At 40.4% G+C, this 12,801-nt stretch overlaps 3 protein-coding genes across 4 annotated transcripts; all 3 read left to right on the top strand.

Moving 5' to 3' along the window:
* Positions 1–417: 417 nt before the first annotated feature.
* LOC135592886 (transcription factor BHLH089-like) lies at positions 418–4,034 on the top strand. 2 transcript variants are annotated; one of them, XM_065082605.1, is made up of 6 exons: positions 418–771; positions 2,001–2,201; positions 2,510–2,575; positions 2,709–2,777; positions 2,859–2,930; positions 3,559–4,034. In XM_065082605.1, exons 1-6 carry the CDS (start codon positions 535–537, stop codon positions 3,688–3,690), a joined length of 777 nt encoding a protein of 258 aa, XP_064938677.1. In that variant the 5' UTR covers positions 418–534; the 3' UTR covers positions 3,691–4,034. The 2 variants fall into 2 exon arrangements, with proteins under 2 accessions (XP_064938677.1, XP_064938678.1); XM_065082606.1 differs by lacking the exon at positions 2,510–2,575.
* A 901-nt stretch (positions 4,035–4,935) lies between these two features.
* LOC103997597 (1,4-dihydroxy-2-naphthoyl-CoA thioesterase 1) lies at positions 4,936–6,979 on the top strand. The gene is made up of 3 exons (XM_009418871.3): positions 4,936–5,342; positions 5,417–5,608; positions 6,632–6,979. Exons 1-3 carry the CDS (start codon positions 5,214–5,216, stop codon positions 6,782–6,784), a joined length of 474 nt encoding a protein of 157 aa, XP_009417146.1. The 5' UTR covers positions 4,936–5,213; the 3' UTR covers positions 6,785–6,979.
* Positions 6,980–7,127: 148 nt separating this feature from the next.
* On the top strand, positions 7,128–12,040 carry LOC135592885 (uncharacterized). Its single transcript, XM_065082604.1, has 4 exons — positions 7,128–7,375; positions 7,460–8,252; positions 9,098–9,386; positions 11,694–12,040. Exons 2-4 carry the CDS (start codon positions 7,710–7,712, stop codon positions 11,714–11,716), a joined length of 855 nt encoding a protein of 284 aa, XP_064938676.1. The 5' UTR covers positions 7,128–7,375; positions 7,460–7,709; the 3' UTR covers positions 11,717–12,040.
* Positions 12,041–12,801: the final 761 nt, after the last annotated feature.

The following is a 12,801-nucleotide window of genomic DNA, read 5'->3' as shown; positions in this document are numbered from 1 at the left end:
AAATGGAAAGTTGAAAACGAGTTCTTTCACTAAAGTCCTCATTATTTTTTTTATTTAATTAAAATATAATTTTTATGATAGTAAAATATCTATATATTACGTTAAAATGTGTGAAGTAGTAATCAGAATTAAGCTAAGCATAAATCATTCAAAAGTCATCACCGATCATTATGTCGAGAAATTCCAGTCTAATCGAAATAAACTTAAGTCTCGTATCTCAATTTAGATTTCAGGTGCCTTTGTACAAATACGAAAAATAGAAGGACTGAGATAAAAACATAACTCTTCTTATCTCTCATTCTTCGCTGAGCGACGCGTACTCCCTCTGTCAGGTACTTATTGTACGAATACACGAAAGAAAAGGACTGAGATGAAAAATTACCAGTATTTTGAGCTCCCCTTTTTACTTCACTGATAGCGAAGTGAAACCCCTTAGCTCCCTTCCATTGACTGCAGATCCGATCCAACCTTTCCCTCTTCGATCGATCGCACGCTCTCGCGGCGTCGGCTCCAAGTTTAGTCGATATTCCCGCGATGGATCGGGCGTCGTTGTCGTCGCTGGGGCCAGAGATGTGTCCCTTCCCCATGGTCGGAGCGCCGCCGCCCCTGGGGCCCGTGATCCGGCGACTGGGCGGAGGCGCGCCGGCGGAGGAGTCGGCGGTGACGGATCAGAGCGGGAGGAACAGCAAGGGGAGGAGGAGGAAGAGGGATTCGGTTGCGTCGGACGATGAGTCCTCCAAGCTTGCCTCCACTAGCGGTGGCCAGGGCTTGGTACTTTTTCCACCATTTGTGTGATTTCTCGTGTAACTTGTTTGTTGGGGCTCCGATCTATCTCTCATTTGGTTCGATTGATGTTTGAATTGGTTGAAAGTTACGATCTTAGACCAATAGGAATAATGTCCTTCAAAAAATCTAGTTTTTAGTAACCTGCTGTGAATTTGATTCCCTGATCTTGGTTGCATAGTGATAGATGAGAAATACGTCTCTGCATGTATGTATTTACGGCATTCAAATATTGAACTCAAGTTCAAATTAGATTCTTGCTTATCGGTAACTTGCACTTGCTGTCCTTATACGACAGATTATCCACTAAGTTGCATGGTTCTTTAATTAGTGATCTCATTATTGTTCACCATTCTACATGTTTGAATTTTTTAATGTGTTATTTATGCACGAATCAGTATGATAAGAACAATATCCACTTGGATAAGCTTTAACTTTTTCCATGTTGTAGCCTCAGCTCTTGTCCTAAGTTTCTCAATTTTAGATGACTCTTTCTGTATATCTAGCTTTGATTGTTTGAGATTAGGTATATGACGTAACCTCGCAGTTGCTAGATTACTCCACAAAGTGTTAAATCTATTCAATTGCAGAAGTGAATTAGATGGAAAAGCTATTAGATTTGTGATGACAACACGGCAGAAGAAACACAAATAATGGACAATTAGAGGAATCAAATGACTAGAAAAAGAAGTGGGCAAGCAAGGCCGTTCTAGAACAAAACACTCTTTTAACCTCAGTTATCATGGACATTTTAGAACAGAACACTCTTTTAATCTCAGTTGTCATGTAGATAAATCTCAGTAATCCCAGTGATATCTGGACAGGCAGGCAGGTCCCCGTTTGACAGACTGATAGACACATTAAGATTACCCTAACAGGACTCTGTAGATGAAAGGAAACTGAAGAGATCTACAGAGAGATGCAATTAGACTTACCAAATAGATTACTTAAATATTAACTAAACTTCGAATGGGACTCCCGTGGACAACCAGCTGAAATATTTAGACAACAGTTGGTCTATGATTCAACCACTATTATTAATCTTCCATGGAACTAAACCAAACAGTATACTTGACCACTATTTGCTGTAGGCATCATTTCAAGAGCTTGCAAATAAATCTTTTAAACTGTTACCATCCAGCTCAAGACCTAGGGCATTGTACTTTTTCTTTCTTTTTTGGTTTTTCATTACTGTTTGAATCTTTTGTTCTTTGTAGATGGATAATGAAACTAAGCGTCTCAAGGCCATGCACACTAATGAGATTGGCAGTATTAAAACTGAGGTTGAGGCATCTTCGGGCAATGGTAACAAGATAATTGATCAAAATCCTGGAACATCTGAGCCACCAAAGCATGATTACATCCATGTGAGGGCAAGAAGGGGTCAAGCAACAGACAGCCACAGCCTGGCTGAAAGAGTAAGTATGCTTCATGCTATGGCTATCTTATTGTATTATGTTATAATCTCATCCTTGGAGTTTACATCAACACACCTCGAGGTTAATTTCTTTAAATGTTGACAGCTATGATGAGGACAGCACGGAGTTATTATCATGCTTGTTCTCACTAGAACATACATGACACATGAAATTAGACAAATCCAATTGCCCACATGTACCTGCTAGATTAGCACTGTTTAAATGTCAAGCACAGGATTCCAGGGTGTTATTTTGCCATAAAAATCACCATTCCAGCCATCATATAATTTAATTACATTTGTTGGTAGGCGAGGAGAGAAAAAATAAGTGAGCGAATGAAGATTCTCCAGGATTTGGTGCCAGGATGTAACAAGGTTTGCTGTTAAGATTTCCTTATATATTATTTTGCCAAAAAATATAGACTATGTGCTGCTTGATATCATACACTTGAGAAGAATTGCTTGGTTGGTGTTCTTTATTCTTAATACAGAACTATCACATAAGCAGGTAATTGGCAAAGCATCAATTCTGGATGAGATAATAAATTACATCCAAGCACTGCAGCACCAGGTTGAGGTATGCACATTCCACTGTTTGATACTGTCAATTGTCTAATTTTGTTATGAACCACTTAGGCCTTTAAATCTTATTTTGCAGTTTCTATCAATGAAGCTCGAAGCTGTCACTTCTCATGTTAATTCTGGCTTTGAATTCTTTCCTCATAAAGATGTAAGTTGAATAATGAAAATGAAACAAAATTTAATAGCTTTTTTTGTAGTTTGTATGCATGATTGGTTTATGTTTTAGTTTGTGTGTATGGTTGATTATTTTTTGAAGTACCAGTAGATTACTGGTCTTCAGTGCTCATGGAAAAAACATTTTGGGACAGAGCTTCTGGTTAATTAACTGCATTTCGGGGCAATTGCTATATGCAATGATTGCATATGCAATTGCTAAACCTGGGTTAATTGTTCTGTGGAGGAATGCAGATTTCGTGGTTGGGTATTCCGTATCGTCAAACCATGTAGCATGGACATTGGTTTAGCTCATCACTGGTCATTTTGTCTCCATTTCCTATGGACCACCATCACAGGGGGCACATAATGTCATCATGTTTGGATCTAAGGATTTTTTGCACATCTGAAAATATATCCGACGACATGAAGCCACGTTTCAGTATGCTCTATGTTTGTCATTTGTGCAGTTTAGTTACCCTTCTTGTCTGAAATGCTGTGCCTGCCTTGCTTGTGGATGTGTCTGCCTTTTGTGTTACTTGGCATGATAAATTTCTCTGTTCTGCTCTAATCTCTTGCTTTGATTCACAAAATATAGCTAATACATGGCTTCTAAATTTCAGTTTGGTGCTCAGGCATACGATACTGCTTCTAGTTTACCATTCAGCTCACAGGCAGCAAGGGAATACGAGCAAGGTTCAGCAACAGAATGGCTTCATATGCAGGTTGGTGGTGCTTTAGAGAGAGTGACATAATTCCGGTACACCTCTTACATGGGCAATCAGTACATACAAGGATGAATCAAATCCATGGGTTTAGGTTATTCATCTCTCCTTGTGTTGATTTAAGCGAATTCCGAAATCCAACTGAAGGCATTATGCCAGTAAGGTGATGCATCAAAACAAAGTTTGAGTAGGTTCCATCGCGTAGAACTGGATGAGGTAATTTTACTTTTTGTTCATTCCCCTTTATGGGATTCTCCAGTGACTGTGTTATCATGTGAAATAGCTAGTGGATTGGTGACATCCCAAAGTAATTTTGTTTCCTGTTGCCAAGATTCTATGACAGTTAATAAGATGCCTGATCAATGCTTTCCATATCTCTTGTGTAGTCTCCTAGTTTTCTGGTGAAGTATCTTGATCTCTACTTCTTCCACTGTCATCCCATGTGAGCTAAATCAGTGTCGGATGCATGACAATGTTTCTATTTAGGTTATCATTTAAGATGGTTGGACTTAGAATACTTAAATTGCTAGTTGTGTTATGACCAGCAAATACATCTTGCAGCCAAGATTAAGTTTAATATCTTTCTGAATCCCGACTCCTGTTACATTTATTGATGTTACTAACATAAGCATGTGAGCATTATTTTGATCTCATGAATTGACCAAGAGCTATACTGATGTTGCTCATGTCAGCATGATGCTTAATCAAGTAATAGGCACGGAAACCGAAAGTCAACTTGCTTAGAAATACTCACGTCCATTTGTTGACCGTAGTAGTTGACCTATGAAAACATGAGACCATGTTTTCTCCCACATTTGTACTTAAAAGTGATCAAACAAACTACTCACTTGTTCTCAGTCTTAATCCTTTGTTATGCAATCATTCTGATCTTTGTAGATAAAAACTACTAATTCATCTTTTTTTTTCTTTTAAATCTTTGGATGTCATAGTAAATCTTTCCAATATATGTCTTCAGTTTTCAGTTTTCTAATTTGATTTTTTTTCTTTAATATCCTAAATGTCCATCCTTGCTATGACCTCTCGCTTCGGATAGGCATCGTCGGGTCACCACCTCAGTCCCATCGTGTCCAGCTTCCGCTCCGTCATGGTGCCTTTGTCTCTCTCGACTCTCCCAGCGTGTCTCCGTCCATACGACAATGAACATTTTGGTGGGCACGACGGGTTGGAGATAAGGTGGGCGAGTTATGGGAGGGTGATGACAGAGACAGACGGGTTGAATTAAGACAGACGGCGTTCGACAATGCTCGCCCCAGAGAGATGACACACTGGTGAGAAGTACCAAAGAGTATTCTTGGGTAGCCACCAGCAAATCGCTCAAAGCTAAATTCCGGCACGCAAACTCCTATACCTATCTATTATTCTGAGCACTAGATACCAAAGTCAATCGGTGCCACCTACCACCAACTCCAACTACAATAATTGAATTGCTGTGACCACCATCTTCACTATCCTGCAATACATCGGGAGGACTCGAATCCGTTCCCCACCTTCTCCTCCCTTGGGCGGACGAAGAACAAGAAGACGAGGCGATCATGGCGAAGCCACCGACATCCAAGACGGCGGAGCTGGACACGACGCTATACGCCATCGGCTTCGAGATCGACGTCGTCTCCGCAGCTAGGGTCAACGGCCGGCTCACCGTCACCGAGAGCTGCTGCCAGGTGCGCGCGCCGCTGTCTCCGACTGCTGTTGTGCTTGATTTTGGATTTGTGATGGGGTTGGGAAGTGGTGGCAGCCGTTCAAGGTGCTCCACGGCGGCATATCGGCTCTGATAGCAGAGGCGCTGGCGAGCATCGGGGCGCACATCGCGTCCGGGTACCGGCGGGTGGCCGGGATCCAGCTCAGCATCAACCACCACCGCAGCGCCCGCGTCGGCGACCGCGTCTTCGCCGAGGCCACCCCGCTCCACGCCGGCAAAACGATTCAGGTCCTCCTCCTCCTCCCTCTTCCCTCTTTCCCTCGTTGGAAAGGAAGACACAACGACACCGTCATGGGACCCACATCAGTGTGCTCGCGGGAGCGTGACCCGCATGTCAATCACCACGCGGGTAGGTGTCGCGTAGACAAGCATACCGGGGACGGGTACGTGGAGGAAGCGAGCACGATTGCCTCTGCACCTGTCCCCAAACAGATGCTGAGAAATCGTGATCGTGGCTTCCACGTGGCGACATCTTAACGGCCGATAAAGGGTCGATTCATTCTTCCCATACCTTTGTGTGGTTAAAATGCCGTTGCGGAGTTGTGGCCTACCAATTTCGGGCGCCTGTTGCGGGGTCCATCTGTTACGCCAATCGCGAGGCCGGTTGGTAAGGCTAACCGTGAATCATAGGGAAAAATAATGATGGGTTCTTGTCGCTCCCGTATCCGTCCCAAACGATTAGCGCGTCCTATTTTTTGACCTTCGAGTATATATATACATATATACATGGATATGGTACACAAATCTTAGGAGCATCTCATATTTGAATAATGAAAATTAAGCATCAAAACCTTATGTGGCTTAAGATGTTGTAGTGTTTTCTTTAGGTATTGACATGTATACACATATATAACTGCAAATAATGTCTTATATATACACTAGATACTTAATAAACTATCCTGAAGGAAACACTTGCATATAAAACACACAAGTGCAGAGACAGTCCATTCTTAAATTGGTGCTAACTTAAGCCCTTGGAGATTTGGTATGGTAGCATTCCTGAGGTGAAGTTTTTGATTCTTTTAGGGTTAATAGTTTTTGCCATTGAAGGCTTCATTTATGTGTACTTCAGTTAGATAACATTAAAGACCTGATCTTGATTGTTGGCTATTATGTTTAATCTGAATTTGTAGGATGCCATTTTTCAGTTTCTTTTTGAATATTCTTGAAAGTGTTTTTTATGTTACTGAAGTAAATTTCATGGCAATTTTGAAATGGGTGTGAACATACTTGTTTGATGTTTCAATTCAGGTGTGGGAGGTCCATCTATGGAAGATGGATCAGGCTGGCTCGGAAAAGGGGATCCTAACATCCTCATCAAGGATCACTCTTCTAGCAAACATGCCTGTGCCAGACAATGCAAAAGATGCAGGAGAACCCTTGAAGAAGTATGCCAGGCTATAAAGCTCCAGCTGCATGTACAAGTTGTCACCAATGGATGCAAACCCTACTGCAACTGTAGTTTCAGTTTCAGTCTGCTATTCAGGTGTCCTCACTCCAGGCTACTTCATACATGCAACCACAAAAATGACATCTAAGATGTATTATGGACATTAATGATATCCCAATGCTAAATAAATGACCTTATTACTTGTTGTATATATTGTTAATTGTCATGCAGTCTTTGATCTCACAGATCTGTCAGGTTCTTCCATTCATTCATTCAGACTTGCAGCAAACTGCCTGTCCAATTGTGTCCAATAATTGCAGAGCTTGCGGCCTCAATCTCGCGGAGCAGTGATATGGATTTTGATCCTATCCAACGCTATGTTTTCTTGGAACAGTCCGTACTCCTATCCTAACCGTCCATTGGTAAGAGGCCCCTGTTGCGATCATGGTCGTCGAACGACCGTCGGTGGAATGCTTGGAGGTGATCCTAATCGATCCCGATAAAGCTCCCGCAATTCCCGAAAAGTCAACGGCCAGCGTTCTATCCGAGAGAAGGAGAGTCAACGACCATTTCGCGCCGTCCCTAAAGGAGGTCGATGCGACGCGGTAAATTGGTGAACTCCGTTCCGACTTAGGTAGCTAATCTGACGCGCTTCATCCGTCTGCTGAGGATTTCCTGTTTGTTGTAAGAACACGGTATCGTCTTGTTTGTCCTCGTCCCGGTGGGCCCGTTCACGTGTTGTGAGAGCAAAAATTCTGGGCTGTGTGTGGTGCGAGACAGCATGATGGCTACCCTTTTCGGGTTTCTACTCGTTCTCGCCCCAAGCAATAAATGAACGCGAGTTCGCGGCATCCATCGATCTCCCTCGTCTGGAATTGAAATCGATGAATTGATCGGTTTCGATTTCAGAAGTTGGATACAAGGCATTGGGATTTGTTGATGGAGTTCTTCGCCCGGGCGAAGGCGGTGCGGCTGCGGAGCCACCACGACAAGTACCTGGAGGCGGACGAGGACGAGGAGCACGTGACGCAGGACCGAGACGGCACCTCCCGCGGCGTCCGGTGGACGGTGGAGCGCGTCGACAGCGTCCCCCACGTGCTCCGCCTCCGCAGCTGCTACGGCCGCTACCTCACCGCCTCCAACGAGCCCTTCCTCCTCGGCGTCACCGGCAAGAAGGTCTCACAGACCCTCCCCGCTCGCCTCGACTCCTCCCTCGAGTGGGAGCCCCTCCGTGAGGGATCCCAGGTCAAACTCAAGACCCGCTACGGCAACTACCTCCGCGGCAACGGCGGCCTCCCCCCGTGGCGCAACTCCGTCACCCACGACGTCCCCCACCGCACCTCCACCCAGGATTGGATCCTATGGGACGTTGACGTCGTCGAGATCCTGCCCCAGCCTGCCCGCATACCCAACCAGCACGTCAGTGCATCTTCTGCCGTCTCCTCCTCGTCGGCCTCTTCCTCCAGATTGTCCAGTCTAGAGGTCGATTTGCTGCTTTGCTATTCTTTTAATTTGATGAATCTATGCAGATATTCGTCCTTTCTTATGGTGATATGATGTCATCGAATTGTTTGCATTTGTGATCGACAAGATGTTATTAACTTGCTTCCTTCTTTATTTATTGGTCAAAAGTAGAGCATACTTGCTTATTGTGATTGTGATGTTCTCAAAGTATTTGCATCTCTGATGGAAGTGAGATTTTTCACTTTGCATCTGGATTGAAAAGATTCGCTTTTATCTATTTATCGATTGATGCGGAACATACTTTTCGTTGTGATTGTGATGTTCTCGTATTGTTCAGAGTAGTGATGAAAATGTGATTTTTAATTTGCTTCCAAACTAAAAAAATTGGACCTTTCTTTTTGTTGATCAATATAGAGCTTTCTTTTCGTTGTGGCCATGATGTTCTTGAATTGTTCAAATTAGTGTTGAAAATGATATCTCTATTTTCCTTCCAAATTTCCTGTGGTTCTCTTTCCCTAGATCTAAATTTACAGAATCCATTGTCAAAAGTCATGATGTCTAGTTCTTGAAAGTGTTACCCAATCTGCATGTCTTGCTATTTCTAAATGTATTTGTTGATCTAATATTTCCTCAATGTTAACTGCTCCAGGAATCATCCATTGTCTTGTTTTAGATCTCAAATTTACTATTTTAATGCAATGCCTGCTATTTAGATGTTAAACTAGCTTGTTTCTTTTTGTTGTTTTGATTATCCTAATTATTTTAGTGCTTCAAGAGTCAAGTGCCTGCACTAATCATACTGATAGATTAGTGCTTGCTTTTGAAACCCCAAGCATAAAACTTGAAATTCCTTCCTTCTGCAGTCATCAGATTCTTTTTCTGGTCCGCTGCACAAGGTGGAAGGTCGCAGTATCTACTTCACTGTCGCAGATGATAATGGAAATGTGGATGACAGTGTTGAGTGGCCTCATGTGACTTTCATTGGGACAAGCGTACCTGAAGTGACACAGAAGTTGAAAGAGGAAACAAAGCTTGATGACATAATTGTGTGCACCCGGAATCCATTGAACCAGCACCTGATTCCTCTTTATCTGCACTTACCACCAAACAACACGACAATGCGGCTTGTTGTGGTCGATGGCAATTCGAAAGGTGAGTTTGTCGAATTTTCGAGTTGTACTGCATTAAGCTGCACTTTTATGTTATGCATATTTTATTTAGTTTTCCTTGCTCAGTTAATCTGTGCTCACAGTGGATTTGCAATCTTGTTAGATTGTTAATTGCTAATGCATCAGGCACACCTTTTATGCCCCAGGAATTGTTTTATATCCTACAAAAAGATTATTTAGGCTCTTCATGTGTCGCTGCAGTTTCTTTTGATATGATGAAGTTCATTTGATAGGGGCCTTTTTCTTGCTTGATATTAATAACTAGAAATATTTTTTTCCGATGTTAGAATTTCTGTATTTGTTTTCATGAGGACCAGAGTAAATTTTGTTCATCACCCATAAATGACACAGTTGTCAAATTTGTTGATTAACTTGTGTCTGGTTGTTGAAATATCATATCCGGTTGATCAGTAGTTATGGATGGTAGATCATGCTTAGACATTATCCTTGCCTGATCACACTTTTTGCAGCCTGTGGTGGATATAAGGCAGATATATGGGGAGATTGTATAATCTTAAATGTCGTACTTGGATTTGGACTGCTTCAAACCAGCCAGAAAAATAACTATCGTTCAAAGGATGAAAGAAATACACATTTGGTCTATTCCTTTCTTTTTTTGTTATTTGTTAAGGATGGGGTAATTAACTTCTCAATTTATTATTCCGAAGGAAGGTTCATAGGAAAAGAATACAAGGGTGATGAAGTCAAATCCTAACATCCACATGAAGATCTTTGATGAACTCCCACCAAGACTAAAGTGAAAAAGGCAAAACTCCCCAAATGAATGACAATGAGCTACAACTTCATATATGCAGTAATTCCCACTTAGGTTTCTTTAGCAGTTCTTCCTTGGGTTGAGCGGAACAACATGTCAGTTCAATCCTACCCCTTTAGGTATAAATGTTACAGGTTATCAGTGTCATACCCATGAAAAATGTTTTTCGAAACACCATTCTTCATCAACAGATGGTACTTGCTTGTGTTTCTATATTGGTGCTTTTGGATCATTATGTCCAACATTTATGATAGGTATGCTCCTGGCAGTAAATATGGAATCTTTCTTTGGAAATCTGATGGTCAAATCATGCAAGTTGATGGTCAATTTCCTTTCTGTGATTCAACATTTTTATGTAAGGACGCTCGATTGAATTTGCGAACTTAAGAGGACATTGTAATTCTAGTTTTTGAACAAAATGATGTTGGGGTTTGCAAAATGACAATGTTTTTTTCTTGTTACTTGTAGCATACATATGCAGTCGATCATGCTATTCTATTTCTCTAAGAATAAGACTCTCTTAATAAACAACAAATAGTATAAATTTTTTGTATACCAATTTTTCTATGAATTTGGTTTCTGCGTGCATGTACGTGGCTTTTGCCTCACCCGGCATCTGTGATAATTATCTTTCAGAGTTCAGTGATCCAATGCCCTTTCCAATTTTTCCATTAATCATTGTAATTCTACCTTTTTTAGCTTTTCTAAATATATGTGGTGTAACCATTTACTTGTATTGTTAAGCGAGTACAGATCTACAGTGAAATTTATGTACATAGCTTCACCGATCAGTTCCATACCTGAACATCTGGCAGATGTTGGCACCCTTTACATTAACCAAGATCCAGATTCTATGCCTGGTGGTGTCTATCGAAGTAATATCATTTTTAATTCAGGAGCCTATTATGACCTCTATGCCTCATGCTCTGTTTGAAATAATGTTAATTCTAGAATTACAAGCTCTTTTTGTCCTAAAAATACTGTAGCCATCACATAATGTTTTTTTTTACTGATAAGCACAGCATATCCCACTTGATAATCAAATTGAACCCACAAAGTCTTGAATGGCTTTTTTGCTTTACAAATTAGGTGTCAAGCAGTTTGGCTACAAGATCAAGGCTAGAATACACTGAGATGCATACTTGTTGCTCGCTTATTTCTCACTTGAAGACTGTTCTTTTTTATTTATCTCTATTAATTATCCTCAGATCTTGTGCAAAAAAAGAACATGTTGATAAATCAGCTCAGTTCCTTGGGATACATAAGAGTAACTAACATTTTCTGCATTTTCTGTTATTGCTCCACAGTGCATAGCCTTAATAACATACAGTTTTACGATTCTTAATGAGTTCCATTGCTTATATACTCACAGTTTGGAATCTTGTAATTGCCTCATTGTTGTCCTCTGTTTGGTTTAGCTAAATACTGCTAAAATGCTACGATATTATCTTTTGTTGGCAATAGACCTACCGTTTATGGTGCCCTCTAATAATGATTTTGCTCTAACCTTTTCAGCTGCGAAAAAGTTCAGCATTTAAAGGATGAACTCGAGACATGTTGGTGATTGTATTCAACTCCAGGCACATAGTAAATACATTCTTTTTAATTTTTATTCTTGTTGAGCTGGTATGAATATTGGTAGCAGTCTATTTGTTCCCTTGTGCTTGGAAAGTTGCTAAAGAGGACTTATAGAGGTTTGGCACATCCATTAACAATGCTCTTTTCAATTTAGCTGGAGGCGTAATGAATGTCGTTGCTGTTGATGTAATAATAATTATCTCAGGGCAGAGCAACTCTTTTGAATTGTATTTGATGAAGGTTTGGAAAGAAATCGATGACAACTCTCGAGGTTTGGTGTTTCATGGAAACGAGGAGTTGATCTTTCCTTCTTGTTTGGCACAGAATGCTACCACACTTGTCTTGTTATGAAGCTACCTTATGGTATTTGGACATAGCTACATGAATATTTTCCATTCTTGGAACTTTTCTTGAGGGCAATACTAATTGCCATCCATCATTATCTTTACTCTTAAGTCTTTTTCAAAATTTCTAGCTTCTCTACTTTTCTATTTGCCTAAAAGATTCTTTTAAACATCATTATCTCTCTCTCTCTCTCTCTCTCTCTCTCTCTCACAATATATATATATATATATATATATATATATATATATATATATATATATATATATATATATATATATATAAGATTTAAGTTTTCATGTTTTTTTTTGTGAACTATCTTTTTTTTTTATTCTTGTAAAACATATCTTATTTTTTAAAAAATAAGATTATCCTTGATCTCGTCATAATTGCCTTCATCGATCGTTATCACTTTTATTCCATTTTTGTTAGTGTGATCGCTATCACTTTCATTCCATTCTTTTTTTTTGTTAGGTTTTTCCTCTGATAAGGAACGAGGGATACATAAGAAAAAAAGGTTTGACGATCGATGTGATGGAAGACGAGTCACAACGAATGTGAAAGAAAAGAATAGACAACCATGATCTGATAAAAAATGACCATAATAAGGTGGAGACTAAGGGTAAAATGATAAAAATAACTCAAAAAGAATATTCAATGAGAATAAATTAAAAAGAATTAAAATAATAAAAAATTAAAAAAA

The sequence above is a fragment of the Musa acuminata genome, chromosome BXJ1-9 (genome assembly GCF_036884655.1).
Source record: "Musa acuminata AAA Group cultivar baxijiao chromosome BXJ1-9, Cavendish_Baxijiao_AAA, whole genome shotgun sequence".
Lineage (NCBI taxonomy): Eukaryota > Viridiplantae > Streptophyta > Magnoliopsida > Zingiberales > Musaceae > Musa > Musa acuminata.
Note: the sequence above shows the minus strand (reverse complement) of the source record. Positions and strands in the feature narration are given on the sequence as shown.

Bases quoted from the DNA above. Each gene is read 5' to 3' on its own strand.
- LOC135592886 (XM_065082605.1), top strand. From the start codon at position 535: ATGGATCGGGCGTCGTTGTCGTCGCTGGGGCCAGAGATGTGTCCCTTC. The intron at 2,576-2,708 runs GTTTGCTGTTAA...TCACATAAGCAG, and splicing joins TGGTGCCAGGATGTAACAAG to GTAATTGGCAAAGCATCAAT. The intron at 2,778-2,858 runs GTATGCACATTC...CTTATTTTGCAG, and splicing joins CACTGCAGCACCAGGTTGAG to TTTCTATCAATGAAGCTCGA.
- LOC103997597 (XM_009418871.3), top strand. From the start codon at position 5,214: ATGGCGAAGCCACCGACATCCAAGACGGCGGAGCTGGACACGACGCTA. The intron at 5,343-5,416 runs GTGCGCGCGCCG...AAGTGGTGGCAG, and splicing joins TCACCGAGAGCTGCTGCCAG to CCGTTCAAGGTGCTCCACGG. The intron at 5,609-6,631 runs GTCCTCCTCCTC...GTTTCAATTCAG, and splicing joins ACGCCGGCAAAACGATTCAG to GTGTGGGAGGTCCATCTATG.
- LOC135592885 (XM_065082604.1), top strand. From the start codon at position 7,710: ATGGAGTTCTTCGCCCGGGCGAAGGCGGTGCGGCTGCGGAGCCACCAC. The intron at 8,253-9,097 runs GTCGATTTGCTG...TTCCTTCTGCAG, and splicing joins CCAGATTGTCCAGTCTAGAG to TCATCAGATTCTTTTTCTGG. The intron at 9,387-11,693 runs GTGAGTTTGTCG...TAACCTTTTCAG, and splicing joins GGTCGATGGCAATTCGAAAG to CTGCGAAAAAGTTCAGCATT.